Source organism: Maylandia zebra, linkage group LG11 (genome assembly GCF_041146795.1).
Source record: "Maylandia zebra isolate NMK-2024a linkage group LG11, Mzebra_GT3a, whole genome shotgun sequence".
Taxonomy (NCBI): Eukaryota; Metazoa; Chordata; class Actinopteri; order Cichliformes; family Cichlidae; genus Maylandia; species Maylandia zebra.
Genome location: NC_135177.1, coordinates 21906842 through 21934018, shown reverse-complemented (window position 1 = coordinate 21934018; position 27177 = coordinate 21906842). Strand labels below are relative to the sequence as shown.

Sequence of the window (27177 nt, the reverse complement as noted above, 5' to 3'; positions counted from 1 at the left end):
TTAAGTGAGTGTGCAAAAGAGCATTATTATTATCGCTAAACTGGAGGCTCTATTTATGATGGAAACCATCAACTCAAGCCTGTCTAATGTCAGGGTAGCAGTAGCAGTAACCTGTAGTATTAATTTTACATTAATTCAGCCTCCATCACTTACATATTTATACATATATACATGTCAATCAACTTAGAAGCTTTCCAGCCGAAGTGAAGCGACAACGATATCTTATTGGATGAGCGAGAGGCGGGACTAGAGCAAACGCGTTTTGTGATTGGGCGAGAAGAGCATGGCTCAGTAAGTTCTGGAGGCACGTTATAAGTTGTCAAGTTTGATGGGAAGAATCAAAGAAGTCCTAGCTTGCGTCTGTGGCGTCCTCTGAAGTCTAAAGTAAAGTGACAGACCACGGTAAGACCCACCTGTATTTTTGGTTGTATTACAAGATAACGACGTCTTTTCTAGTGTCGTTTCTTCTCCCTCTGTGTCGCAAACGTTCACGTTTTCCTGGTTGCTCGGCAGACGTCGTTGAAGTGGAAACGTTTTTTTAAGGACTAATCTCAACAACTTTCGGCTTGTGAAGCCTTTAGTAGCCTACTAACAGCGGCCCTCACCTCATGTGAGAAGTGATATTCCTGAGTTTAACCAGATGTTGTTGTCTTCTTTAAGGCCGTGTGACATTTCCTGTCGCAGGTTATGAACTTCTTCCAACTAACCCCGACCCTTTTTGCATAGTGATAAGAGCGGTCTGCTTTTAGCGGTGATGCTGTGTGGAGCTGGCTTTAGCTCGCAGCCCAGCGTTGGCTGTCCTCATGGAAAGTCTTGTAGTTTATCTCTTGACCTTTTTTGGTAATTTTTCCATGCAGAGGCAAAGACGCTGCAAAAAAGAAAAAGAAAAAAGATTAACAGTCTAGTCTCTGGAAGATATCACACACATGCAGATTAATGTCTGAAGAGATAAACTGAGATTAGACGCATGCACTGTGAAAGTATGATCTTGCACCGACTCCTACAGCTAGATCTTAAATTAAATGCTATTCGTACCGATCAGTGAATAAGATCAGAACAGGATGTTATTTTTTTTTCTCCCTCCCTTGTGTTGCATGTAAAATAATCCTTTTTAAAACTGTCCTTAGAATACATTTCTGCCTCTATTTTATTCCCCATGGCCATCTCCTGCATGCTCCCTCTGTCTGTCTCTAGTCAATCTCATGGTAGCTATATTTAGCTGGCATCTATTTAAACCATTCCACTATATCCTCCACAATGCTCCTTGGGCCCCAGGCTAGATTCAGTAGGCTTCTCTTGGGAGGCACTCGATTAGGAGACCTAAATAGCAGAGCTGGGAGAGAATTGAATTTGGGGAGTGAAGTGTGTCATTACCCAGACAGTGTGGTATTAACTTAAGTGCCTCGTTCTTTCAGAATTCATACAAAACTAGACTGGATGCATATAAATATGTCTCGCTGTTATGCTACCTTGTGTAATTTGAAAGGAAAAGCTTTATAAAAATCTAATACCTGACACTTCCACCTAACAAGGGGGTGACACTGAAGTGGTTACATGGGAGATGATTTTCTCAACTACTGTGGTGGCAGCTAAGATGAATGATTTTACTGTAAAATAAGTGATTCCAAAGCAGTGGGCAGATAGTGTACACCACAAATGTGCTCATTTGTAGACCTCTGTTTAAGAGACCAGTACCTTTGAAATGGACAGCCCATTGTAGTGCCGGGCTTAGTTACCCATGTCTCTGCCAAAACATTTCCCAGCTAGTCAAAAGCCAGGCTGGCCAAAAGGCTCATAGCACACATAAACTACTAATGAAGAACTGAATGCTCCCAGGGAATTAGACTTCCTGCTCACATACAAAATGCACACACTCGCACAAAGACCTCAGTAACACATTACAGTCAGACCTTTATTGGCAAAATGGGTGAGGCTGAGTAGTAGAGGCTTGTATTCAAATCGGGTAAACAATGAGCGTAAATTTCTTAAAGCTGCAGTCCTCATGTTGTTACTGTAATTGTAAGCTAGTGGCACATTGTTAGTTGTCTCTTCTGTAAGTCAAACTGTAAAATATGCATGGCTTTGATTCAGGGTGTACGTATATACGCTCTTCACATTGTTCTCTATGTTGTTCTTTGTTGCAGGAGAGACACGCAAAGTCTCTTGGGGGCCATGTCTGGCACTGGGAGTGCTAATAACAGCTGGACCATCCTAACTCCTGAGGTATCATCGCTCTGTATAGAGCACTGGAATACACAGGCTTTAAGCAAAATGCTTTATTAAAAAAAACAAAATTACTGGTCTCAGTTTATTTTCTTTTGGTTACCTAAATATGAAGTTTGGTTTCTGTACTAAGTCTGTCTTGATCTTTCTGATTTGACTAGTATTCAGGAAGGCAAACTATTATAAGATCTTCTCATTTGTGAGCCTGTTAAAGAGGGTGATGCTCAGTCACTCATTATTGTTATTATTCCAGTAACGAGATAGATAGAAGAAAGAATCTTGTTTTATCTTTAAAAGTTGTGGGTTATGTTGCCATATTTTCTCAGTAAGGACTCGTCCATAACTACAAATAACACATGTTGTGGGAAATTTAGTTATGCTTCATAAGTCTGAAAGAAAAAAATACATTGTAATATTAGATTTTTAATTCACTAAATATCAAAATTGGTGTTGAAAATGAAACACCTGTGAGGTTTCTTTGATTTTCAAGTGGTCTTAAAAAATTTTCAAGCTTTCTGAAGCTCTTTCAGACGCTGGCTGCTTTTTCACTCATTTTCAGTCCAGTTTTTGTAATTTAATGATTTTCTTTTTTTGATTATTTGTTAAGCCACTTAACACTTAATCATTATTGCATCAACAACATGATTTCCAGAGAGCTATTAGGGGAAAAATTTGGCAGATCTTGACATGGTGTGCAGTGTATCCTGACACAGGACCTGAAAGCATCTCTTTCTTCACTTGATCACTGAAGCCTCATCAGAAATGGCCTCAGTGAAAGGGTAGCTGTCAAGAGGCCATTCTTAAGAGATGGAAACGCAGAGAAAAGGTCGAGATATGCTGGATTACACAAGAACTGGACTGAAACTTATGGCAGCAAGTCTTATGGAGTGATAAATCCAAATGTAAAATTTTATGGGTCTCATCAAAACAGCAGTAATCCCAAACACACTGATGGTGCAGTAAAGGCATATTTGCATAGAAAAACAGTGGAACACTCAGCTATGAATTGGCCTCCACAGAGTCCAGACTTCAACATTTTTAAAGCAGCGTGGTATCATGTGGACAGAGAACAAAACAAAAGGCAGCCAACACCCAAAGAAGAGCTTTGAATGTCCTTCAAGAAGACTGCTTTTTGGTTTTATATAATGTGTGTTTGTACATTGCAGTAAATGACTGCACCCTGATGGGTGGCTTAATATTTTGCACAGCATTGGATTGTTCTCTGACTGGGTGTTTGTCTTTCTTAGGAAACTGCTGCTGAAACCCTGAAGCCTGTGATAATGGGGACGGAGTACCATGGAGAAAGCCATACAACTGCACCAGGTGCCTTCACATCCATTCCTTTTCTCAATCGCATATCCACATTAGGATCGGAGTATACCTGAAAATACTAACTTTTGTAGCAAGTGCATTTACCAAGTTTGGCAAACTGAATGTGCTTTCTCTGCTTTACAGGCAGTTTGTAAAGTGATTGCTTTGCACTCATTTGATGCTTTCCATGAGATGTGGATAAAGTTGTGAGTCTGGATTGACAAAGAGAATGACATTTGGCTGGCTTTCTTGTATTTTTCCTTGGAAATGTTTTGTTCTACCGCTAATGTCTTTTGAGGAGTGTTTGCATATTTAAAATGCAAAAATAAATATATATATATATATATATATATATATATATATATATATATATATATATATATATATATATATATATATATATATATATATATATAAATATATAAAATTTTTTTTTTTTTTTTTTTTTTTAACCTTTATTTCTGTTGATTGTGTGCAGAAATAAAGGTAAGTAAGGTTCCAAAGATGCAAACATGGGTATTTACACACACATGTCAGTTGATTAATGCGAGCTGCTCTGCCTTGCACACAGAAAACATAAAGTGTGTGTTTCACTACATCAGTGTGTAGAGGTTCTTTAAATGATGGTTTGGGTTTAACGTATAAATTCAATTTTTACAAGAGTGTCTCAAAAATAGTTTTACTGGCTTGATGTAATATTCTGCAGTTAGTGCATTAGAGCTTTGAGCCTTCCAGCTATTATTGCAAAGTTATTACCTAAGCAATCAGAAACGACTGTAATCAAAGAAAACAACTGGTAAAGTAGAAAAAAATACACCTCATCACCACTGCTTTTCACCCTGCCTGTGCATACTGGGGGCAGGTGTTGGTGTCACGAGTAGGAATTGCTCCACTTCAAAGAGTCAGGATTGAAAAATGTTGAACTGCTGGCCTAAATGGCTCCCCTCCTGTGTCTGTGTTTGATCCAGGTTCTGGGGACAACAACCAGCCTGCAAATGGTGCAAAGTCTGCAGAAGGGCTCCCTGTGGAGAACTACCTAGTAAGGCAGCAATACATGCAATGTTCTGTTCTGTAACAGTACCATTTGTCACGCGGCTTTGCTGAATGTGTAGCCTTGATTGGCCAAAGAAAGCATTCTCCTCTCCCACGTTTTAATTTTCTAATAATCCCGGGGCTTGAATGATTGCTTATTTTTGAATGCTCAAAGAATAAATACTAAACCTATTTATAGTGTAGTGAGACTGGTTGATTCTAATTGGACAGAATTTGCCTTTTTTTTTTTTTCCAAGTAGCAGCGTTATCCTTCTCATTTGTTCCTCAGATTTGGAAAGTGACTCATTTCAGCTGTAGCTTAGAGACGGCGTTCTTCATGCTAAAGATAACACAACAATATTTCTGTTTAAATAACATTTAAACCTTTAAGACCAAAGTTGGCTTTTAACCAAAAGTGCCAAACTATAAGAAGTGCAAAAACTTTTTTTATAATGACCTTATTCTTATATCCAGGTACCAAAAGAAAAAACAGCAGAGCTAAGTGGAGGCTTGAGTGCAGATCAGCCCACCTCTGTGCCCACTTCTGTCACGGATAACCCCATTCCTTCCTCTTTGGAAGTCTCCAGCAACTTGAACCATGGCAGTGATGAAGTCAGCCAGGCAGGAGGCCTACCTGAGGGCCCGGCGCAGAGCAGCTCTGACCCCGATTCATACTCTGACTCCTACACTCATGTAGCTCCTTCCCCTGATGAGCCCCCACTCTTACCGTTGAGCACAGAGACTCTTGGAGGTGCAGAGTGTGTGCAGATGGAAGGAACGCAGCATCTGCGAAATGAGGAGGAGCTAAAACAAGAAGGGGAGGAGTCAGATGCGTATCTAAAGACAACTGACTTGGGAAAAGAAACAGGTATGAACAGGGCGAAAGTCGGGTCATTATTACTTTAATATTAGAAAAACTTTATTATGTGTATGTCACTGTATACATGGCATGCAGCCTTTCTCTTCTGCTATTGGAGACTAAGCCACATGTTCTATTTGTGTTTGAAGTGTATTTGCTGGAACACCTGGTTATGGACTTTTTCAGTATCTGGGCCAGGAGGTTGTCTGGAGAGGCTGTGTGTGGAGGGGAGCATGATGTGACAGAAACCTTTAGTTACATGACACCCTGCAGAAGTAAATTGGCTTCAGAGGGACAGGAACCACTTAAAATATTTTGCAGTGTAGTGGTTTTGGTTTGTGTCACTTTTTACTGCTGCACCATCAAATGATTGGTCTTCTTTTACTCTGTTCTGCACTTTTTTTTTTTTTTTTTTTTTTTTTTTTTTTTTCTTACAATTTGTGTTTAAAAAGTAAAGTTCAGCATTAGTGATGTCTTTACAGAGCCAGTTATATCATTGCTCTTTTCTTTCAAAGCCAGACTGATTTGTTGAGTTTAAATATAAGAAAGTGGAGCAAATTAACCAGCATACCCTGCTTAGCTGGAGTGCTATCTTATATCAGCTATATAAAAGCAAGAAATATCTGTACTGCAACTTTGTGCTTAAAATAATTACGCTGCTGGGGGTTGAAATTTCTGATTGCATATTGTTGTGGTGTTTTCAGTTTATATTTGAGGTGTTCCTGTAACTTAATTATTGGTAGAACTACACCTTAATACTGTTTTCTTTCACCCCTCCAGACCCCCATGCAGATTCAGAAGTGAGTCAGGAGAGAACTGAGAAGGCTGGTGAGGAGGGAGAGTCAGAGGTGAGGAAGAGAAGGTCCCTTTTAGCATCTCTGGAGCAGATTGGGAGAAGAGAAGAGGAAGAGGAAGTGGACGAATTTCAGCTCCCCCAGCGAGAAGACGACAGCGGGTTTTCTGTGAACAAGTGCATCCTAGGTGCTCTCATTCTGTTAGGCCTTGGCACCATTTTTTTCTCAGGTAGGCATGTTACAAAGGTTAACGTTTCTTTCTTTCTTTCTAATTAGATTTTTTTGGGAAGCTCTTTGCCTGTTTTAAAATTATATTTTAAAGGTAAAAGCTTAAAAGAATAGAAAGTAACTAACACTGGATTAGATGAAGGATGCTCCGAGACTGAGGTGTATTATACATGCAGGTATCTTCATGGATCTGGATGAGGGTAGGTTCTTTCTGTGTGTATGTGTGGGTCACTGATTTAATTAAGTCTTTGTTGGCCACAGCATGTTTGCATGTGTGAGGATGCATGCAGGAAAAAGCCTTTGCATGTAATACTTTGCAGAAAAAAAGCTTTCAAAGTTCTTTATGCTGTTAAATGTGGGGTTTTGTCCTGATACTTGGTGTAGGTGTTATCAAAAGGCAACCTTGTTGCTTTGAAGGGACCAAGAACGACAGTAAATATTAGCTTTAGAAGCCTGTAAGCTCAGTTTGTCACCTGATTTTGACGTACAGTTTGAAAAGCAAAGGCGTGAGAATGAGGTAAAGGTGAAAACAGGATTCATGAGGACTTCACCAAGGAATCCATCCTTTTTTTTTTTCTTTTTTTTTTCTCTATTGCATTTACAAATGCATTTGTAATGAAGTGTATTATGAATGCTTCTTTTCTGCTCAGCTAAATTTCATTTTACTGTCAGAAACCTTAAGCATGTTGTTTCTGGGTAATTGCACATAGTTTGTTTGTTTTTTGCATGCTATTTTTAATTTATTACTCGCATTGAAACTAATATTTGCGTTGCAGAGAGCGACTATAGTACAAGGGATCTGAAAGATACAGAGCTACCAGGAAAACGGGTCAGTGTAATGTCTACTCTGTCTGTTTCTTCTAGTCTAACCTTTATTTACTGTATAATGAGTGGCAATTTAAAAAAAATAATAATAAATTAATTTTACTGTACAGTGACTTGTTCTTGTTCTTTCCCGTTCCATTAACACCTTTTTCTTCTCCACTCCTCCACCTGGCAATAGTTATTTTGAGAAGACTTCTAATATCTTGCAGATGTGTAATTCTGTTTGTTGACAGGAGTGGCTTAACCCAGAGGCTCCTCAGTCCCCACTAGATGCTGACAATTCAGAGCTTTTAAACAAGCTAGCCAAAGGGAATGAGCAGATTTCTGTGCTCCAAGCCCAACTTCAGGTGTGACTCCATTCTGTCTCTCACCTCGTCTCCTCTGCGTGTGTACAGTAATGCACATTTGTATAAATACATGTGTGTCTGTGGATAAAGGTGTCAGTGAGTGTGTGGTATTCTCACAGGACCCTCTTTTTCTGTTCTTCTTTAAACAGACACAGAACGAGGAGCTAAAAGTAGCCCAGGGACATGCAGCAGAGGGAGCAAAGGAGCGGCTGAGGTGGGAGGCGGTGGAGAAGGAAAACAGTAGGTTGAAGACAGAGATGGCTTCTCTTCCTGTCCTTCAGAAAGAGAATGAGAGGATGAAGAAAGAGCTGGAGTCATTCCCGGCCCTACAGAAAGAACTAGAAACTCTGAGATCCACTGTGACAGAATTAAAAGTCTCCTCAGGTACAAAGGGAGCAAGGGAGGAAGAAGGGAGGGGATGTGGAGGAGAGTAGGAGATATAGAAGGATGAGAGTTATAAGAAAGCTTGGGAGTAGATTAGTCATTTAGTGATTTGCTTTCTTCTCTCTGTTTTTGAAACGCAATGCACACTTGTATCTTTTTTTTCTTTTTCTAACTTTGACTTTTTGTGGTTGCTCCAGCAGGCAGTCAGACAACTCAAGCCTCCATGAAGCTCGCTACATTGCCCCCACCTGGTCAGCCAGAGGACAGCAAGCAGGAAACGGCTGGATCCACAGGGAGACAGACAAAGCATCCACGGGATGACCCAAAGCAGAAAAAGAAAGATGTGAAGAGAGATCGTTATGACTTGGGCGAGCAGAAAGAGGGAAAAGAGAGAAAAAAATCTGTAGGGATGGAAGGAGAGAAAAAGGGCCGTAAAGATGGCAGTAAAAAAGAATGGAAGAAGGAAAAACATGAGCAAGGAATGTTTGACAGGGAGAATGATAAGGAAGGTAGACTGAAGAGGCATAGTGAAGGGGAAAAACAGTGGAAGGAGAAAGACTGGAAGAAAGAGAAGACTAGCAGAGGTGATGAAGGAAAGCCATGGAAAGATGGGGAAGGAAAAAGAGAGCGGACAGAAAAGAGGGAGAAAAAAGAATGGAATGAAGATGTCGATAGGAAAAGACCAAAGCATGAGAAAGTGAATGAGGGAAAACAATTGGGAGGTAAGGAGGAGAACAAGCACTGGAAGGAAGGAAAGGATCGTGGGGGGAGACAGAAAGAACAAAAGGAATGGAAGAAGCTGAAAGATGGCTTCAAAGAAAGTGGCAAAGTGCAGTGGGAAGATAAAGAGTGGAAGGAGAAAGGAGAGAGAGAGTGGAGAAGAGGCACTGAGAGGGATGATAAAAATGACAAACTTCAGGGTAAAGTAGGGAAAGAAAAGGATGAAAGGAAACGGTGGGAAGGCAGTAAAAATCACGGCAAAGACGGATCGAGGGAAGATGACAGGAAGCGATGGAATGAACATGAGCGGAAGAGTCAAAATGGGAAACACGATAAGGAATGGAAGAGCAAGGACAAGAAGTGGGAACAGTCGAAACGGGAGCAATCGAAAGAGAGAGACGGGAGGAAGGAGAAGAAGCATAATGAAGACTGGAAAAAAGACAAATTGCAATTCCAGAAAAGCAAAGATGTATACAAGGTTAAAAATAATCATGGCAAAAAGGAAGAACATCAATACGGAGACCAAAAGCAGCCTCATACACACCGCAAACCCTCCATGGGGCAGCCTGAGTACTGGGTCCAGCAGAGAGAGCGTCTCCAGCACAGTCCTAAACCTTCACAGGAGTGCGACTCATTGGAGTCCTGTGCAAAGGCTGAGCGGCTGCTCCCTGTCCACTTACCCGAGTTTGAGGCCATCCTCCAAACCTATCTAGCTAAGGCAGAGCAGGCAGGTGTCGATGATTCCAAAAGAGAGGAGCTCAAAAAGCTGGCCACGCAGTTTTTTAAGGATGGCGTTTTTGTTCATGATCAGATGAGCTTTCAAGATTTTGTTGAAGATTTGAGCGATATTTTAGAAGACATGGTGGAAGAGGACGAGGATGGGGAACAAGATAGTGCTATAGAGGATGAAATGGAGGAGTTTGAGAGAGAAGTCATGAGAAAGTTTTCATTGCGGGGAGGTGGAGAGAAAGAGGAGAGAATCAAAGGGGACTGGAGAAAGGAGAGCGGACAAGGACGTGGCTGATGAAATGATAGAATTGATGGATCTGTCAAAAGTGGCTAAAAGGAGTCAGAGCGAGCGACGGTTTACTCAAAGGGAACATTTCTTATTGGACCACAAAGGCTTAAAGTATACATTTATCAACCTGTCATGCTTTTTGCAGGACGACCTTTTGTGTTTTACCTCCATCTGCTGTCCACTTGTGGGTTTTTTTTTTGTTTTGTTTGGTTTTTTTTTTGAGTGCTCATATGCAAACACTTAATGCACTGTTACATAGGAAGGGCTTGAACGTACATAGTGTGTGTGAAGTGCTGAGTCTGATATTTTAAGAATCTGCATCATACATCTTAGATGGTGACAGACAAATATTGCTAGCCTAAAACAGTCCCACTAAATGTATGAACATTTACTTACAGCTGTTTATTTGGGACCGACCACCTGCAGCTACTGTGAATGTCCGTTAGTGTGAAAGTCATTGCTATTCACAATTCCCTTACACTGTTGCTCTCAATAAGATTTCTAAAAGATGCTGCACAGTCTTATTCAAACACCACACTTTCACTATTTTCTGCAAGCAGCACTGTGCACTTTTAAAATCTGCTTATTCGCTGATCATGGCTGATTTTGTTAATTAAGCATGGACTGCTGAACGACTTGAGCGAGGGTCTGTAGTCATGACACTTGTGTTTGTACATACATTATGCTTGTGTTTAGGAACTTGCTTAAATCTACAAATGTCTAATTAACTTATTTTATAGGTGAAATCTAGAGAATTGATGGGCACATGAGATTTTGACATGTTGAGCATGTTTATTGCTGTTCAGGTGTGGAGCTTGTGCAGATGTCCTTAAGTTATTGCTTTGTGATGACTGTAACATTTGTTTGTGGTTGGTGACGGTACTTAAGACATTTGTTTTCAAAAATACTTTCTTTATCTCTTTACGTGTGGATAAACTTATGAAATGTAGCAGATTTAAAGGCCTTCAGCACCATAGAGATTGTTTTGTTTTTTTTCTTCAAAGGTTGCCACACAGCGTGTGGTAGCACAGAGAACTTTAAATGTCATTACAGTTGTGTTTTCCCATGTTCTTGGCATTAAAAAATAATAAATGTAATTCCTCTCTGTGATGAATAATACTTGACTCTGTCTTCCTTTAACTCACCTGTTTAGTCTTTAAGAATACTTCCTGAAGTGTATGCTCGCTGTAACAAGTTCTCCATAGTGATGACAGATAAGCCACGGGCTCTTGCCACACACTGTATTTTTTTTCTACACTATTTACAGACTCAAACAGCTCCGACACTTTGCCCCAGCTGCAGCGCCACTGCCTTTTCAGTGCATTTCATTCGTGCGTCACTCCTCTGGGCCCACACAGACTATAAAGGAGGGATCATGATTAGTAGCTGTGTGCCAGCCTGCTCCACCTCTTTGTTCAAGCCATTAAACCACACCACATTGCCAAACTCATCTTATTAGATGCATTGAGCTCGGGGTGCCTTTGTTGCTGTGCCACACTGATACAGACAATTCTACAAGGTTGAGAACAAGAAGTTGTTTCTTAGTGAACATTTATCCTAATGTAGTCTGTCTGTACATCAACTGTTTCATTAACTTTGCTTCAGCAAATAGCAGCCTTTATACCTGCTTATTTTAAGTTAATCTTAAATAGAGAAGAAATTAGGATATATATATATTTTTAATCTATTGTCCCTTCCTATTGTGTACATCCATCCATCCATCCATTTTTCTTAACTTTATCCAGCTGAGTCATCTCCTTGTCTGATATACACATTTCTTCCTTTGTCTTCAGCCAACAGTAGCATAGTTTCCGGTGGCATGCTCTTGGCCAACAGCACCAGAGGCGATCGTTAGTAGCCCGAGCTGCACCCAATCTGCTATGGAAATCTCATTCTTGATGATATTTGATTTGGCAAAGAATGCCCTTCCTGACACAACCCTCCCAATTTATCCTGGCTTGGGACTGGCACTAGGAGCACACTGGAATGCACCACCACGAGCACCCTCACCCCATGTCTAGGTTTGGAATAAGTCAGAGGAGCTGGAGAGAATCTGTGCAGGCTCAGCATGGGGCCCAAAATAGCTGTGGATTTAAACACAGGACCTTCTTACTGTGAGGCCAACCACTGCATAACTACTGCATAAATGAATTAAGCTGTGAAATTTCATGTCCTAAGGGTCAAAGGTCGGCTTCACCACTACATGTCAATTTTCTAGAGAACATGTTTCAGGACAGTCTTTTACAAAATAACAGGCTGTGAACGTATTTACTTAAATTTGGTCAGAAACTGAACTGGTGACACTAATCTACTGAATTCACTTCATTTAATAATAAATGTGGACACATGTGGGCCTAAATTGATTGGTTGGGAATGGCCTACAACCCCAAGGCAGTAATTTAAGTTTATATTTAGCTTGAAACCTTTAGGCCTATGATGTTTGCCTCAAGGCCAAATGCTGGTGTTGTAGACTTAAGTAGCAATTTAGAACTTTAAGACATGTCCTCAGACAGAGATACACCTGCAGCTACAGTCCCAGGATATCAATCTTAAAACAACTAGAAGCATTGGCCCACTGTAAGCACCGATGCTTTTATAAGACTGTGTGTAGGGAAGCAATTTCCAGCCCCCTCACTAAGCCATTTATTTTGAGTTAGTTGCCACACTCTCCTTCCCCAATGACAGCCAAGGGAATGGAAGGAGGAGAACTAAATACTGCTTTTTCAAGTATAAGGGGATAAAGATGTGTGTGTCTGGGTGTGTGCGTCATACAGCAGAGAAACAAAAACTAGAAGAGGGGATATTTGGATGATAAAGCCGATGTGCTTGTTAGTGCTAACTGCCTCCCTAATATGCCAATTGTGCACATCCTGTCAGAGCTTTAGAGTTTAAAAAAAAAATTTTATGAGGTAAAACCCAAGTGCCTCATTCTCATCCTCATTCAAAAGTTTCCATATACAGACAGTATAATTATATACCTGATGTACTGCTCTACTTTTTGCTCTCCACAGCATTCTGCCCACATTTTCATACTCACAAGAAGCAAAGGAAATAAACTGTCTGTGCACTGGGATGACCCGCAAAAATGATTAAAAATAGTTCACAGGCAGCGCAGAATGTTAATGTTAACCTCGCTTAACTTCACTTCTCAGTCTTGTGGTGGTTTTCCTGAATGAGATGATGCATCTAGTAATCCATCCTTCTTCAAAGATTGGCTACAAGCTGTGTGTGCATCTGAAAACACAGCTGTGTCATGGAAAAACATTTGTGGTTTCTTTGGAAACATGGTTTACACTTTTAACAATTCCAATGATTTATCTACTTAATCCGTCAACAGCAGGGTACAAAAGGAGAAGAAAGACGTTTGTACTCACCAAATACCTACACACACACAGCTGGTGAGTTTCCACTGTCTTTTATTCCAAATCAATGTTAGAATTCTGTTGAACTTCAGTATATGCTTTTAAAAGAGTCGACCATTAAAGGCCTGTGCTGGCAGGGATGGTTCCTCTGACACGCTGAGCAGAGATGAGTTTTACAGACTGGTGTCATCAGAGCTCCTTAACTTCGTCAAGGTAAAATCAGTGCACAGTAGTTTCATTTGTACCTCTTATTCATTGATCTAATAGTCACAGCAGGTTGGTGGCTTTACTTAAGTATCTATTACATTTTCTATTTCTATAGATGCCTGTTTTCTTTTTTGCATTGACTATTGGTTCTGTACTTACAGACAGTTTATATGCGGATTTAGGCTGCAGGCTACTAACTGTTAGCACTTATTGTACGCTGACTACGCTGAAAAAAAGACCAGATGCAACACAAAGTACCATACTTAGATATCAGTTTGAAGACCCGCAGTTTCATTATTAAAGTATAATCAGGGAGACTCAATTTACTCAAACTGAGTTTTGTTTCTCACGAAATTAATCATAAGGGGGAAGCTGATGTTATTAAGCGTTAGTCATCATCTATGTGAGCTCTCATCAACAGTTGCAGTCTTACTGGAGTTTTGAGTCATTTAACAGCTCTCCTGCCTGTGATCTTGACCATGAATGAGCAGTTGCATCATCTCATATTGGGACAGGATATTACTCTCCATTTAATGTTTCACACTAAATGTCCCCCCCTCAAAAAAAAGTATTGCGTTGTTGAGACTGTCTTGTCTGTGCTCTACATGTTCGAAGGATAAAGGTCTGCTTTACCCACAGTGTGGAAAATTCCACATGCTTCTTCTTGTTTGAATAGTTGTAATAATCGCAATGACCACTAGATGGGGACAGAGTCAATAGAGTTCTGTGCCAAACCACTTCTGCTGATGAAGCATGATTTTTTTTTTTAAACTCGTTTGCATGCCAGTGTGTTCTGCTTGCCTCTGATCTCTCGCTCCATACACATGACCAGTGTTAACCGAATTTTTTGCATTATCCACGGACTGAGACGGTTCTTTTTTAATATTGGATACATGTGATTTCCTGTTTTCCTGCAGAAAGCTGATGACCCTGCTGCCATTGACCAACTTATGAGCTCATTGGACAAGAACAATGATGGAGAGCTCAACTTCTTGGAATTCTGGCAGCTGATTGGGCAACTTGCGAGCAAGCATGGGAGGTTTAGCCAATAAGAGTGTCCTCGGATACTCTTTCTTTCGCAGTTCTGTGTGTTACTGTGTCGCCTGTGTGCCATGTAGTTAAAAAAAACGGGATTTCAGCCAGATGAAAAACACCCTAAAGCCCGTTTCAGTTTCACAGTCATGTGTTTTTAGTCAATACTTTGTGTTTCATTTCCACCTCCCATGTTTCAAGAGGCTCTCAGGTAGATTCAGTCACTTCACTTTTACATAACACTACACGGTTTCGGTAGTTTTAGAACAAATCCCAGCCCGCAGCGAAAACACACATGCTTTAAGCCCGGCGTGCTCACAGTCCTATGATGAAACTGCAGAATAGGAATGTAGTGTGTTACAGCCGCGTGTGTGTGTGCGTGTGTGTGCGTGCGTGCGCATTCCTGGCTTCCTAATTCCTGGAAATCATCATCTCCCCTCCGGACGCCAACAGAGGTGGTGTTTAGGGAAAAATCTGAATAAAATGTAACAGGATAGTTCTGTGTTCTCTGCTGTCCAGTCTTTCATTCGTTACTTTGTATGTGTGTGTGTGTGTGTGTGTGTGGGGGGGGGGGGGGTGTCTTCTTTTTTGCTACATAACTCCATCTTTCCACTCTTTGAACCACTTTCAGGGTGTGGCTTGACTGCATCTGTCTGTTCGTAAGACTTTGAACACACACGCGCTTAAAACATGCGCGCGCTCTTGTCCCTACTTGTTGAGAGAAACTGTGTTGTGCCAGAAAAAAAGTACAATATAATATAATACATGTATATATTTAAAAAAATAGCAAAGATGCGGGTGTGAGTATAAAACAGAAGCAGAAAGGCCGCAAGTTTTTTGTAATCAAAAACGCTTTTTTAGACTCTTTTGTGGAACAACGGAAATCTTTGTTAAGAAAATATTGCTGCGTTGCTCAAGCTGCGCCTCTTTCCACATTCCTCCTCTCCCAGGCACACGCCCTAAAACTGTGAAAAAAACTGGCTTGAGTCAGAAGTTAAATCACGGAAAAGATATGTGTAGCTGCTTAATCTAGAGGAAGCCTTGCGAGGAGGATCTGAAAGAAAGAAGCAGAGCATTTGCTGAGACAGTTTATATAGGCTTTTGTTCTCGCTCTCAAAGGTGAGTGCTTTTTTCTCTCTCCATTACGAGTTCTCTTCATTAATAAATTCAGCTGTTTCTTTTTTAAATTGCGAGTTCAAACCTTTCTACTCAACACAAAAAATTTAAAACTTGAACTTATTTTCTGCACCGTGTCATCAATTTTCTATTACTTGCCAGCCTCTCTATTGTCATTACCCAGCTTGATGGCCACAGGGATCGGGTTCATCTTCTTGGTAATGTAACCCCAATCCCTTTACACTTACACAGAAACCGGAGTCTTGAGTCGCGTTTACTTATTTATCTGCTGTGTGTCACTCCTGCCTGTGGTCACTCTACAAATTGTGAGGATTAGTTAGGGCTAAATGTAAATGTGCGACGTGGGCAAGCCCCTAACATCTCCGTTACGCGCGGCGCTTACTAGTTTTGGCGTGTGCGCCGAGGCTGTTATCGCCCCGTTAGTCAGTCATAATGTGACCGTTGTAACGACAGTCAGATTTGGCTCTCATCACTGTGAATTATTAACGTTATGATAAGACTCCGGTAGTGAGACTCGAATGGCTTCGACCCGGTGTAGTTAATGAAGCAGAGGAGAAATAGCGACCTGGGCGATGACAGGTATGCTCACGGGGGAAGTGAGTCAGTCACACCTAGTGCAAACAACACGACCAGGGTGGAGCTGGTCACCCACAAGGATCAATGGTTGCTCACGTCCGTTGCCATCGCAGAAGAAGACGGAAAAAAAAGAGAGAGATCCGTTTGGTCTGAGATGGGAAGCATGCTCAAACTTTCTCGGTTTTCGCGTTCTCAGTTTGCCTTCTTTAGTGGAGTAGTGAGGGGTGGGTTAGATGGACTTACTGGGTTAAAACTGGTTTGCACATGACAAGTCTCATCTAGTTTCAGCGCTCATTACCTCACATTACCTCACATTACCTCCCTCTCTTTTGCTAGGTCTGCTCAATATTCATGTTATTCCGTTAATTCAGGAGTTCATGTAGCTACAGTGTGTATGCAGCCCATTAAGGGAGCTTAATGGGCTGCATGTTATAATACACCGGTGATATAAAAAATAACTGTCATTATTAATTTATTTAATATTTATTGTTTAAAACTTGAATTCTTCTTTTTTTTCTTTTGTGAGTGCTGGATGATTTTGTAACTTTAGGCTTCTAAAGATGTTTAAAACAGGAAAATCTAGCTCTTCTCTTCTCTTACTGGTAATAATCCATGATGCTCACAAGCACATTAGCAGCTGCTGAACCACTCTGTGTAAAATGCAAAAAAAATGTCATTAAAAAAAACCCCTCATACCAACAATATGAAAAGTATATTCCTGTTCAAATGTCTGTATCAGATGTTTCAATTTCCATTTAATCATTACACTTGCAACTGACAAATCACTAGAAAACACATTGCTTCTGTTTGACAACTAACTGCCTTCTCTCTAATCACCATCTCCACACTCAGAGTTGGAATGTGTATGCACTAAGAGCTTGTACAAGAGCCACGATTGTCGTCATTACACGCTCCCTGCCCTTATCAGACAAATACGGCCCTGCCACATGTTCCTTTCTACTCATTTTGGATTTTTGTGGCCCTGATGTCTCCGGTTCATACTGGAGCCTTCTTGGTTTTCTGCTCATCTTGTTACATTCAGGAGAGATGCTAATGGATTGTGGCCTGTCGAGCATTTTGATATATGGCCTGTAAACAGCCTGCTCCCGAGCTGTTTGACTTGTGGAGGATGTTAGGAAGGTGTTAAGACAATTATAGTAACGTATTAAATAATAATGAGCAGCAGGCTGATGACAGATGCTAACTTGAATGTTGAAAAGAGTTGTGTGTGTGTGTGTCAGTGTGTGCTGGCATGGCAGGGAGACATGAAACAAAATCCAGGGTTTGGGTGCCTGCTCTCATTCACCCAGTAATTAGGTTAATGCAACAGAAGTCCTAATTGGCATTGTCCTTCTTTAGATGAGTGTGTTTCTGCATATGTGTGTGTGCTTTTCCGTCTTTCTGTATGTCTATGTGTTCTCGTGTGGGCCAGAGTAGGTGAGTAGTGTGAGCGGTGAGGCATGACATCAGTGTCAGATGGGAGATTTACCAGCTTCTAAAGTTACCTCAGCAACATCACTCCAGGCACCAATGATTATTACCCATCCAGTGTCCACTGCTGCTTTGTGGTAGTTTCCAATACACACTGGAAATCCTGCAGCAAGACCTCGCCCCCACGCTGCTGAGATACTTATCAATGCTGCTCAAGTATCTTCAGCTTTCATTCAGGGCTTTTGTTTTCTGCGAGCCATTGCCTTGGAATTCTACTTTGTTGAGACAAGAGAAAACTTCATGGGAGTGACCTTAAAAGACCCCTGTGTTAGTCAAATTGTGCTTGGAAACATAATGTGCACATGCAACAGAAAATAACTGAAAATCTCCCTGATTAATCTGCATAGTAATTGTGTACTTCAGTCAAATTACTATGGTTATTTCTTTGTGTTGTTTTTTACATGTTATTTTTTGTTAGTTGTTTATTTGTTAGAGGTACAGGGCTCTGACGTGGCCCCAGATCTTTTTTTTTTTTTTTTTTTACCACAATTACTTGTAATCCTTTGCAGCTGGGAGCAGTTCCTGCCTTTTCTTGGTGCGTTGCATTTTAAATAAAAAGCATGCACCACCAGCTCATTTGAGAATATATATGCATATATATAAATATATGTATATATATCATCTCTGTGTCACATATGAAACCACAGACATTTTCACAGCAGATATTTGTCACAGTGGGGAAAGCACCAGTGTTCCTAATAATGGCACGGCTATGTTGAAATGTCTCAGAAAACCCTGACAGTGTGACAGTGAGCCGGGACTCTGTAACTGCAGTGTCTAAATGTTATTTTATCATCATTAATTACAGTATTTTAAATAGTTGTTTTTATTATTGTGCCTGCTTTTAAAAACAGACTAATGGAATTAATTAGTTGCATGCTTAAAATAGATCAGTAGAGTTTTGTTTTTTAGCTTTCTGTCATATTTCCAGTGTGTGCTGTGTTGATGTTGCTGTTTTTTATTTATTAGAGCTACCGGATTTGGCATCCAGTGAGATTGTAAATGGTTTGCTTTTGGTTTGCTCAGTGAGTGCAGGATGTGACGTTGGCATTCAGGTTATCTGTTAGTGTTTGGCTCACTAGTTGGGTGACATATTTCAGTGCGTACTTGTGTTCCTACAGTGCGCGGTAGTGTGTGCTGCTGCAGTCGGGCATTTGGCAGTAATCTGATCTCGCAGCCTCCTGTTCGCTTTTGGGGATCAGATGTCCACCGTCAGAGATCACAGCTCCCATTGTGTTTACCTTTAGAGACTCCCCATCTCTTCAGCCTCCCCTCACTCCCTCTCTTTTGCTCTGTTTACCTCCACCAGCATCCAACCTGGGTCCCCTCATCGCTCCCCATTCCCCCTCTTCCCCTTCCGTGCTGACGTCAATTGTGTGTCTCACATTTTTGACACTTACATAAACCAATTTGAATGCACTTTCAAAATCCACTTGAACAATAATTTTCTAAAACTCTAAATATCAAACAAGGATTTTTTAAAAGGTATTTTAAGTGTTGTAGTTGAAAGAAGAAAAAAAAAATTGTTATTCATTAAATTTTTTGTTTTTCTTTGTTTAATTGTTTGCCCCTTGTCATGAACATGGAGTCTTGCGTGATGACAGAATGATGTGATGAAATGATATTGGTTTCATTTCTGCTAAAAAAGTTCTTTTTATTTAACATTAAAACAGTTACGACTGAACACATAAACATTGTTTTTAAAAAAAAAACTAAAAAAAACCCTCACATCGTTGAACTTTTTGATTAAAAAAGCAAGGCAAACGCTCAGAGGACGACATTCAGGCTTTTAAGGAGCCTGAGCTCAAGCAAGATGACAACAAGGCGGGGCTCTGAAGTTGTGGGAAAGGAAACATCAGCTCATCTACAGTGCACAGACCTTCACTGGTCTCAGCAGATTGAGGCAGCCTTCCTGCACGCTGTTTAACAGAAATCTCACATAATTTTCTCCTCTGATGTTGAAAAAGAATAATCTCATTTGTTACTTCAATGGACTGCCCAGTCTTGAAGAATATGTCTCAACTTATTAAATTAGCTATAATAAGGACTAGGTGTATCCGGATCCAAGTCATGGATTGGTCTGTTATTTATTTGTTGTAACAATGCTTCTTGGGAAATCTTATACCATTAAAGTCTGTTCATTTCCCCCTAAATAGTACCACATGGGTTGCGCCCATGAAAAAGTTGCCAAATCTTCTCTGCTAATGCCAAATAGCTTGTTCTGCTACTGACTCTTGTTTTGAACTTTTGGTACTCCAGTTCTGGCTATCAAGTGTCTAACTGTCTGTGATTAGCAGGCCTTGCTACAGCGGTCAACTGGTGTCTACTCCAAGCACGCCATGTTTGACTGATCTGAATTAGGCTTGTTCTATAGGACAACTTCAAGTGGGTGTTGCACAAAACCAATTTGCAGTATCATTTGGATTGTTCTTCAGTGCCATCTCCAAACTGAAGGCCAAGCTCCATCTAACAGGTTATATCAGAGTCAGGCCACGAAATAGACGTCCCAAGAAGGCTACTACATAAGAAGATCATTTCCTCACCCTATTAGCACTTAGGAACCAGAGGCAGCCTTTAACAGATTTGCAGTCAAGGTTTGCAGGACGGTATGGCCGAGGGGTCTCTACCCAGACAATCCAGAAAAGACAGCACACAGCCAGTCGCTGGTCTCATAGAACTGCCAGGAAGGCTGATATGACCATCCTTCATCACTGGTGCAGCAACCATTCTGATTGCTGCACCAATAGGGTAGAGGAGGTGTGATTTTGTGAGGCAGCATCTCCCTCACTGGATAAACATGGATTGTCGTCGTTGGAGGCACTCGCAATACAAAGATATCAAGATGAGGTTTAGCAACTGACCTCTGTGCTCGAACGTGACAACACTCGCTCCCACAGAGCAGGGTTTATCAGCGACTATCTGAAGAATTTGGGTGTGGAGAGGATGGAAGAACCTGCCTGCAGCCCTGACCTCAACACCGTTAAACACTTGTGGGATCAGCTTGTGCGCGCTGTTTGGGCCATAGCGTCCAACACAACCACACTGGCTGACTTGTGACAATTGCTGGTTGAAGAATGAGATGCCATCCCAGACCAAGCTGGACCAAGTTTGTGAGCAGCATGAGGAGGAGGTGCCAGGCTGTCGTGGCTGTGTATGGTTCTTCCGTATGCTACTGAGGCCCCTGCTTGTTAAATGAATAAATTGTTAAATTTCCACATTACACATTGCTTGTCATGACCATGGGTCACTTAATCCCAGCTCAGGCTCCTCAGAAGCTGGTATGTCCTCTGAGCTCTCGCCTTCCCACCCTAACTTCTCAACCTTGTCCACCTCGTCCGCTGACATCTGTAAGTCTGACTTCGCTTCTACAAGTATGAGTAAAGTCCTTCCTGCCTCACTTGGTCCTCTGGTTTCTGAATGGGACAAATGGTTAAAAATGGGAGTTAGTAAGTCTTGCTGCCCACTGCAAAGGACACTGAGTAAAAGGTTTGTTTTTAGGGGGTTAGAAAATACTGTACATTTCTGCAATCCCACTGATGTGAAGTTAAGAATCTGACATTGAAGAAACAATTCGATTTTTAGCAATATTATCATATTATCTGCAAAAAATATATGAATAAATGAATGATCACTTAAGTTCCCTTGTCCCTAGAAAACGTGGAAGCTGCACCATTTTGAAAAGAAAGCACATGTTATCTGTTTGTCAAACTATTGCAAATGTGGCGTCAGAAGAAATCCCAGGATTTCCTCTTCACTTCTGTTCTTCCCACAGAGGACAAGAGGGTCTTAGGGGGATTTTTTTTCTGTCTGGGTTTTGCCTTTTTAAAATCATCAGGTATTATAAATGACATGTTTGTCAATTTAAATACATCATAATATGCTTTATAATTTGGTTGTATGGAGTTAAAGGTCACATAGTTGTGCACAAGCCTTCCACAAACTCACAGCTGACATTACTCTTTTTCACAATCAGAACCAAACAAAGCATGAAATGCTCAATATGAAATAAGCGTCTCATCCACTCAATGCTCTATTTAGTTTTTTGCATTATGATATTATTAAAGTTCACAGGAAAAGTATCTCATGGCACAGTGTTTGAGAGTCTGAGAGTCTTCTAAGATATGTCCTTATCTGTCCTAAATTCTCTTTTCTGCTTTGTCCTTGTCTCACTCTCTTATACAGATATGGAGTCCGCTATTAAGACGTTGGTGACCACGTTTGTTAAATCTTCCAGGGGGAAGGAGAACCTAGACAGCAAATCTTTCCAGAAACTGGTGGAGAAAAACCTCAGTGGTGTCATGGAAGTAAGTGTTTTGTGGTTGTCCGTCATGCTGCCAGTATATTAGAACATGAATTTAAAAGCAGTTGTAATCTCTAATCTCTTTAATATTTGTTTTATTGTTTTTAAACTCAGGATGCAAGCAACTCCTCTGCTGTTAAGGAGATGCAGAGGGGACTGGATGAAAACAGCGATGGAAAGGTCAGCTTCGAGGAATACCTTACCCTGATAGGTTACTTGGCTAACTCCATGAGTCAGCGCAAGACTGAAAGCAATCCAGATTCATCGTAGATGCTCTTGAAGTTGCAGTATTTGGAGAGGATCTGCATTCAGCCATGTTTTTTTCTTTTTGAGCTTATTAAATGTCTTTTTTTTTCATTTCCAAACATTCCAGCCACCATGTATACATCAGATCATAATGATTTTCTCTGAGATAGTTAACCGGCTATACTAGATCTTAATGTCTGTCCAAATGAACCTTTATGTAGTAACACTGTCACTGAAGGATTCTGAGCTGGTCTTTTTTATACCAATCCTACATTTTATACCAATGTTTTCAAAATAAAAGCTTTATATTAAAATTAAATTGTTTTTTTTTGGTCTGTGGTTGCTGCTGTTGCACATTTGTCAGTCTTTTAAGATTTCACCTTTGAACCTCCCTTTCTCATATACATTTCCTTTCTTTCTACATGTGCGGAAGTACTTTATAAGTGCAGTAGTTTCTCTGTCATGATTTGACACTAATTGAATCATGCCCGCTCCTTTCCAGCAGCACTTGCTAAATATAGCTGCGACATCCCTGACTAGTCAAACTCAGCACCCTTTAGATGTATCACTTATTGCAACCTGATCCTGATATACAGTCTACACTTTCTATTGTGCACCACCCTTCACTCAGCAACTCTATACATTCGGTGTATACGAATGTGCACACACACTCCGTGCTACCCCCCTTACTGGCACAGTATGATGCTCCAAAGACTCATTAATGAGAAGATGCTTTACCATCACTGCACTTTAAAACATGATCTCTTCATATGAAAAGCTTTAATGTTTAATTTTAAGCACAAGCCTGTCTATCATTCATTCAGAAACGCAATTACTTTCATGGTCTTTGGCTCTCGCTCTCACCATTATCCAGATGTCTCCAAGTCCGGTGGATGCCTCACACGAACTATTTAAAGTATGTTTCTGTTCCAGTTCTCTGTTCTTGCTTCTCGGTTTTCTTCACGTGGTTTGTGTAAGGGTGGTGTGCAGCTTTAAAGGTGTGTCTTGAACTATTTCAAGAATTTTTTCTGTTCCTGTTCAAATATGTCTTTATTTGTGCTTTTTTTTTTTGCATGTATGGTGTATTTTGAAGCCAAAGGTGTGAACAAGCTTGTGAAAGTGCTCGTGTGTGTGTGTGTCCTCGCATTGTCATGTTCTCCTTTGTGTGGGGATTTCTCTGCATGACTGCCAGGTGCGATGGCTCCATTCATCGGTGCTACTCTGATCCTTCGGATAATATAACAAGCATGAGCCTCCGCCGCACCCCCCTCCTCCAGTGAACATCCTACCCCTACAATTAACCTAACAATGTTTTTGCTGCTTGAAACCAGGTGCTTTTGGATAAGCTATTGAGTTATTAATCTTTGCCTTGGTATAGCAGTATTTTAAGCACTTCCTGCAAGCCTTTCCTTTGTTTTGACATGAAGTACAAAGCGGTTGCACAACAGAGGAGCAGGGTAATCCACTATTTCAATAGCAACCTGTGACACGGTAAGCAATATGTCACTGTCACTGCACAACAGCCCATTGTGCTTGGAGCGCGCAGTTGGTCGAGTGAGTTTAGACAACGTATGAATATTTGGAAACAAATAGATCTTTTCTCCAGCACTTCTTCTCTTTTTAGTGAGTTTTCTTATTTCAACACATTTGAGCACATTAGGGCAGGTTTGGCTTGTAGACTTATTGTGAATACCTCAATTTACCTTAAGTCTTTCTGTAGCTGCAACCGGCTCTTGTGTATGTCCAATTAGCGGATAGCAGGTGTCTCTGGCGTAAACAGAGAAGGTAGAGAGGAGAGGGGCAACAGGTGGAGGGGGTAGAGAAGGAGGAGGAAGGGGTAAGTGGGATGGGTGGAGTAAGGGATGTATTTAAGACGGTGTAGTCCTCATCCTCCTTAACAGTTGCTTTTACCTCCTCTCTTTGCACCTGAGCAGCAGGCCAGCACTAATCCTCCACTCAGGTAAGAAACAGAGGGACAGATTTCAACTGTCTCCACATTTCTCTGTTGTCTTTTTTCCCAATTATGATTGCATACTGGTGCTGATGCAGCTAGAGCATGTCTGTTAGTTCATCACTTGTCGAGTACCTTCGTGTAGAGCACTAAGGACAGGGAGAACTTTCAGTTGATTCACTGATAAGTTATAAAAAACAATTTCACTGGTTAACTAGACATCGGAAAGACATAGCATGCCAAAAATGCATTTTTAGTCATTTTTACATCCTGCTGATTTGTTTTGGGAAATAAAATCTATGTGAAAACTACTATAAGCTGTGATTGACAATTAGGAAAAGTCTTCACAGTTCACAGGTGATACAGGTTCAACAAAGGTAGGACCTACACCTGTTTGTGGTGTTTTTTTTGCTATCCGGTAAAGCTAAAGTAAAAGCCAGATCAGGTTGCCACTGTGTGTCCCCGATACATCTTCTCCAGTGGATGGGCTTTTTAACCAGCTTAGAGTTTCACTCTTATCAGCTGGCTCACATGTCCGGTTGCTGCTGACTATGTCCGGACTCCCGGAGGTTCAAAAACCTTGGCAGAGCAGGATCCTTTTATCTGTGGCAAAATCTTATCAGGGCCAGGACACGATGAAGAAACTGTTAAGCTAGATAAGGTTTCTGCCCAAATACTGTGTGCAAAACTCATCTTACTTGAATGCATATTTGCAAACACATTTAAGTGCAAAACAGAACGACAGACAGGTTTTTCTCACCTGATTTTTTTCTGCATTAGACTTCCATGCTTCCCCCAATGCTTGACAGAGCACATGTACTGACATGAACTGTTCTTACTGTATCTTCAACCCACCCTTCTGTTCCTCTACAGAATGTCTTTGCCTAACTCTGAGAATGCTTCCACCCTGGAGAATGCCATGCAGCTCATGATCCAGACCTTCCATAAGTACTCTGGAAATGACGGGGACAAATATACACTGAGCAAGGTTGAGCTCAAAGAAATGCTTACCAAAGAGCTTGGCAGCTATCTGGGGGTAAGAAAGCACATGTTCATACTTAGGAAGAGAAGATGCAAATGTAGATTATGTGTACAGAAAAGACATTGCTTTTTTTTGTATCTTGATACGTGCAGAATGCCCAGGATAAGGAAGCTGTGGAGAAGATTATGGGAGACCTGGATTCCAACAATGATGGAGAGGTAGATTTTACAGAGTTCATCATTTTGGTTGGAGCTCTCACTGTGGCCTGTAACGACTTCTTCCTGGAGTACAATGACAAGCAAGAGAAGAAGTGAACACACCCTTCGCCCAGAGTCTCCACTTAAAAATCCCACATGTTCCAGGGAGGAAGCACTTAAGGAGAGAGAGAAGGCCCGTTTGGGACATCCTGTCATGGACCTCAAGTTCACAAACACACAGATACACACACAAACAAACCTCTAATAGAGAAATAAATGTTGTGTTTTGTCTTCAATGTCTCTTGAATTCATTCAAACTGTAATATTACTGCAAAGTGAACATCTTTAGTGTTTCAAGAGCTGTCATTCTTGAATATGTGAATATCTCTCTTTCTGCTCTTTTCGTGCATCTTGTCACACATTTAAGTAAGGGATGCCCCCCTTCCCCGAAAAAAATAAATGTGACCTTTACTCAAACAAGTTGGCTATGCATTATTACAGAAGAGAACGAGAATGAACAAACAACGAGCACCAGGTGGCAGCAAGTGGTCCTCTGAATCCAGCGGTTTTGGTGCATTACTTCTAATTTGCATTGCCACATGGGTACAGCAGTTTGTGCCAGAGGTGGATGGATGCAGACCGGAGATACTATGTGGTATTTACGAAATACACATTCTAAGATGCTGTCTTTAAGTATTGCTAAGCGTAAGATATGAGAGACAGTTATTCCTGCTGTGGTGTGAATTATTCAAACTGGTTCTCTGCACTAAAAATGTCAGGTTTATATGTGTAGATAAGAACTACCTACAGTCCTGTTTTCACAGTAGAATAATCAGAACCCAGAGTGACCTTGACAGGGCTTTAAACACATTATTGTTTAAAAGCCCTGCTTCCTAAGAGAAAAAAAAAGTACTGTGTGACTGAGTGTGTGTGCATTTTTGTTCATATAAAAAAGGAAGTTGCCAGCATCAGTGTTAGAAAGCCAGGAAATGTTTCCTTCTTTCATGTGAAAACATGTCACGCAGACATACTTTGATTAATCTGAACCTACAACCTTTATTGGACTGGTTAAGGTGTGCACAGGAGCAGATTTTAGAGTCAGGAAGGGGAAGGTGAAAGATGGGAGAGCATAATGAGAGAGGAAGTGAGAGAGAAAGGAAGGAGAGTGGAAAGGTCAAAAAGAGAAAGAGAAGAGAGTGGACAGCAGCACTTTCTCCGTGTGGAGACATGCAGCCTACAGTTTTCACAGGTCTCTGATAGGCTTTTCACACTTGTTCGGGATCTGCCCGGGAACCCCCGCGGGTAATCCCATCCGCCCTAGACACAGCAAGAGACGCCTTCCAGTCCAAAACTGAGTTGAGCTGCAGAGTTGGTCACACGACTGCATAAAGCCAGGAAACCTGTAGCAAATGACAGTGACTGGGGAGATGGCCTTTTTCCAGAGGTTTATCGTACCTTTCCATTGCACTAATAACAAGAGTCTTTTGTCTCTGCCTATCCTGCTTTTTTTTTCTCCTCGGCATTCACCCTTTCTGCTTGTGATTTTGCACAACTTATTGCCTTGCCAGGACTGCTTCATTGTTGCTCCTGTTGGCATTTTGCTCTTGTTTACTAAAAATTTAATTCCCCCCACCCGACTGCATGTGTGCCTGAAAAGACCTTTTGCATCGTCTTTGTTGTCAGGGATCCTGTGAAGATTGTGGAAATCTGCCACAAAAAGAATACGGCACTAATGACTGGAAGTTAGCTGTTGTTCTAAGTGGACTAAATGTCAGAAGTGAGCGCCCGTGGAAGACCAGATAAACAGAGCGGGACTGGAGAGAGGACAGCAGAGATTAATTGAAAGGGTGGAAGGATGGGAGGGATACATACATGTGTTATGCTCCTCTGGACACTGCATCTCACAGATGTACATGTGTACATATGTTCTGGACATTACATACACGAACAAAATC

General features: G+C 41.0%; 3 protein-coding genes across 8 annotated transcripts; all 3 read left to right on the top strand.

Moving 5' to 3' along the window:
* Nucleotides 1-270: 270 nt before the first annotated feature.
* On the top strand, nucleotides 271-10858 carry pbxip1b (pre-B-cell leukemia homeobox interacting protein 1b). 5 transcript variants are annotated; one of them, XM_014412048.3, is made up of 11 exons: nucleotides 271-402; nucleotides 2145-2223; nucleotides 3471-3546; nucleotides 4503-4573; nucleotides 5041-5434; nucleotides 6206-6448; nucleotides 6624-6647; nucleotides 7224-7276; nucleotides 7506-7619; nucleotides 7769-7859; nucleotides 8204-10858. In XM_014412048.3, exons 2-11 carry the CDS (start codon nucleotides 2173-2175, stop codon nucleotides 9745-9747), a joined length of 2661 nt encoding a protein of 886 aa, XP_014267534.1. In that variant the 5' UTR covers nucleotides 271-402; nucleotides 2145-2172; the 3' UTR covers nucleotides 9748-10858. The 5 variants fall into 5 exon arrangements, with proteins under 5 accessions (XP_014267534.1, XP_023010298.1, XP_004541340.1 ...); XM_023154530.3 differs by having other exon boundaries at nucleotides 8201-10858; XM_004541283.5 differs by having other exon boundaries at nucleotides 7769-8003.
* A 4442-nt stretch (nucleotides 10859-15300) lies between these two features.
* si:ch211-105c13.3 (protein S100-A16) lies at nucleotides 15301-22411 on the top strand. The gene is made up of 3 exons (XM_004541286.2): nucleotides 15301-15461; nucleotides 21729-21850; nucleotides 21961-22411. Exons 2-3 carry the CDS (start codon nucleotides 21731-21733, stop codon nucleotides 22114-22116), a joined length of 276 nt encoding a protein of 91 aa, XP_004541343.1. The 5' UTR covers nucleotides 15301-15461; nucleotides 21729-21730; the 3' UTR covers nucleotides 22117-22411.
* A 1179-nt stretch (nucleotides 22412-23590) lies between these two features.
* Nucleotides 23591-25903, top strand: s100t (S100 calcium binding protein T). 2 transcript variants are annotated; one of them, XM_076890010.1, is made up of 4 exons: nucleotides 23591-23715; nucleotides 24027-24052; nucleotides 24917-25079; nucleotides 25178-25903. In XM_076890010.1, the coding sequence occupies exons 3-4, from the start codon at nucleotides 24918-24920 to the stop codon at nucleotides 25337-25339; spliced, it is 324 nt and encodes a 107-aa protein (XP_076746125.1). In that variant the 5' UTR covers nucleotides 23591-23715; nucleotides 24027-24052; nucleotide 24917; the 3' UTR covers nucleotides 25340-25903. The 2 variants fall into 2 exon arrangements, with proteins under 2 accessions (XP_076746125.1, XP_004541344.1); XM_004541287.3 differs by lacking the exon at nucleotides 23591-23715 and having other exon boundaries at nucleotides 23947-24052; nucleotides 25178-25899.
* The last annotated feature ends 1274 nt before the right edge of the window (nucleotides 25904-27177 follow it).